Source organism: Corticium candelabrum, chromosome 15 (genome assembly GCF_963422355.1).
Source record: "Corticium candelabrum chromosome 15, ooCorCand1.1, whole genome shotgun sequence".
NCBI classification, from domain to species: Eukaryota; Metazoa; Porifera; class Homoscleromorpha; order Homosclerophorida; family Plakinidae; genus Corticium; species Corticium candelabrum.
The window spans coordinates 3,614,320-3,616,819 of record NC_085099.1 but is presented as its reverse complement, the minus strand read 5'-3'; the positions used below and the strand labels follow the sequence as shown (position 1 = coordinate 3,616,819).

General features: G+C 44.6%; 3 protein-coding genes across 6 annotated transcripts in view; 1 reads left to right on the top strand and 2 right to left on the bottom strand.

Annotated features, from left to right (window-relative positions):
- The window catches only part of LOC134191305 (folliculin-like), a 14,220-nt gene extending 13,662 nt beyond the window's left edge, over positions 1–558 (bottom strand). For 3 of the 4 annotated variants that reach the window (XM_062659904.1, XM_062659905.1, XM_062659906.1), the window contains exons 1-2: positions 315–418; positions 177–238 (exon numbers count right to left, since the gene is read on the bottom strand). In XM_062659904.1, the coding sequence (XP_062515888.1) occupies positions 177–238; positions 315–383 (131 nt within the window). In that variant the 5' untranslated portion in view covers positions 384–418. Of the gene's footprint in view, positions 1–176; positions 239–314 lie in introns of all 4 variants that reach the window. The other variant, XM_062659907.1, reaches the window with a different exon arrangement.
- A 90-nt stretch (positions 559–648) lies between these two features.
- LOC134191308 (eukaryotic translation initiation factor 4E-binding protein 1-like) lies at positions 649–1,557 on the top strand. The gene is made up of 2 exons (XM_062659909.1): positions 649–903; positions 1,112–1,557. Exons 1-2 carry the CDS (start codon positions 762–764, stop codon positions 1,345–1,347), a joined length of 378 nt encoding a protein of 125 aa, XP_062515893.1. The 5' UTR covers positions 649–761; the 3' UTR covers positions 1,348–1,557.
- LOC134191307 (L-threonine 3-dehydrogenase-like) overlaps positions 1,203–2,500 on the bottom strand; it is an 8,100-nt gene continuing 6,802 nt past the window's right edge. Inside the window, exon 12 of the mRNA XM_062659908.1 lies at positions 1,203–1,794. Within this exon, the coding sequence (XP_062515892.1) occupies positions 1,680–1,794 (115 nt within the window). The 3' untranslated portion in view covers positions 1,203–1,679. The remainder of the gene's footprint in view (positions 1,795–2,500) is intronic.

The following is a 2,500-nucleotide window of genomic DNA, read 5'->3' as shown; positions in this document are numbered from 1 at the left end:
AACAAGACAACTCCCCAACACATCCTATCTCAAACAAAAAATAACATCCAAACATTATAAAAGCAAAGATGCATAGCTAATCAATTAACGTGATCAGTCGACTCCACGCAAAAAGCATGTCATCCCTTACAGTCACGTGACATCAAATAGACAACACAGACATGAATGGCAGTCACCTTCCCAGATAGTCAAACTCCACTTCACCTCCAGTTTGCACCACTGAGCGCCTATAAAACGCCTAAAACAGAGAAGTCACATCACTAGTTCTCTCATTTCACTCTCTGTCTACATTCTCATACAGAACGACTCCCAACCTGCGTGCAGAAGACGACACTCGGGCCGTGCAGCTCACAGAAATGACACAATGCAACGACAGCGTTCATTCCCGTCACGTGACGCGTGCACTCAGACGACAAATATCAACTAAGATTAGCAATATAAATCACGTGACCTCTAACTTAGACGATAAATATCAACTAAAATAGAAATCACGTGACAGCTAACTCAGACTACTAATATCAACTAAGATTAGCAATTTAAATCACGTGACGTCTAACTTTAAACAACTAATATCAACTAAAATTATAAATACAAATCACGTGACATCTAACTCAGACAACTAATATCAACTAGGATTACCAATACCAATCACGTGACATCTAGCCTGACGTCACCACTTGGGCTTTGTCCAACAGCTGTGCTTGCCAAGGGACCAGTGTGGTATCGGCGCTCCTCCAGACGACTCCATACCGGTCAAACTCATGGCAGCATCAGCAGCGACAGAGCTCAGCACGTCGCGCGACATTCCAACTCGCCGCGTCGAGGTCAACGACCCAAATCAACTCCCCACCATCGGCCTCTCTACGACACCCGGGGGAACTCTGTTCGGAACGACACCCGGAGGTGAGAATACGACGTTTCGAACGACGATTCGTACGCGTTTCGAGACGCAGCGCGCGCGTTTCGGGCGCTAACCGACTCCGAATTCATTCACAAGTTTGGCATGAACAGTGTAGCTGGCCGCATGCCAACCACATTTGCAATTGGCTAGCAACAGTCCCTTTTTCTGGCTTTCTCGAAACGTTGTGTAATCGTTGTGCTTTACTTTTAGGCACTAGAATTATTTATGACAGAAAGTTCTTGCTGCAACTTCGCAATTCGCCGCTATCGAAGACTCCGCCTTCCAACCTGCCGGTCATACCTGGTGTCACGTGCGTGACGTCATCGTCGAGATCACCGCCCAAACAGCCGACGATTTCCGAATTGCCCGAACGTATGGAGCTCCAACCATGCGAACGGCGAGCCGGTCAGCTGCCGGAAGATCAGCAGTTTCATATGGATGTATGACGGCGTAGGGCTTGTGGACCCCGGAAGTTTTAGTGTCTGTGACGTCACCCGGAGTCTTTGTGTTGTATTGTGTGCGCATGCGCAGATGAATGTACATAGATACGCGAGACTGTGACCGTTTCGTTGTATGCGGGGTTGATTAGAGTTGTGAGAGGCGGGCAGAGAGGCTTCAATGTGTAATAATAAATATTTGTAAAGGAGGAAGAAAAAGTGTGCAAGAATGTCGTCCGTCCAACAGCCCAGCTGGTGTCCACGTCATAAAAAAATTGATTAATTAAAATGTGTGCAGTTAGTAAAAATGTTGTGTAGTAAAGTGGTAGTTGACTGTGGAATTAGGCTTGAGGGTTGAGCATGATCTTGCATGCTTGGCCAGAGAAGAGGACCTCGAATGCCTTCTCGAATTGGCTCATTGGGAATTCGTGAGTCACAGCGACACTGACGTCGACTCTAGACACAGAGTATTAATACATTAGGCCATATGATAATATCAGTATGTACTACAGTGTCGTTGTTGCTGTGCTGGTGTGTGTGTAAACACATAGGAAGAATAAGCTTTGAAGTTAGTTCAATTACTGGATACCCACATATACCATGGTCACGTGACATGCAACCAGTCACGTGACGTATCAATCACGTGCTGTGCAACCAGTCACGTGTCGTGCTGCTCTTATTTAGATGGTGTATGGCAAGTCTGCAATACGATATTTCCGGTTATTATTGCACTCGCACTTATAGGTAAGAAAGCAGGACAAAGACGACCATGAACGTTATGTGTGTAGCAGCTGGCGGTGTCTTTAACCTTTGGTCTGCGAATCCTTGGGCCTATGGTCACAACACACAGTCATCATGTCATTAGGGATATTGCACGAAGGTTGTCCTTTACAGGGAATACAACAGTCAGTAAAGCTGTTTGAAATCTTCATGAACAATTGTCTGTTATGGTCCTACAATGCCAATATGTGTTGTTATGTAGAGTAGTAATTAATGGCTGTCTACTCTTTGGTGTTTAGTTTTAGTTTGGAGTGTACCCACAGCGGTGGGTATACATACATTACATGTGTATGTGTATCTAAATATAAACATATTTGGAAATTTTTTAAATAAAATTTATTTACATCACGTGACCATTGTATAAATTATGTGCCACATGTTT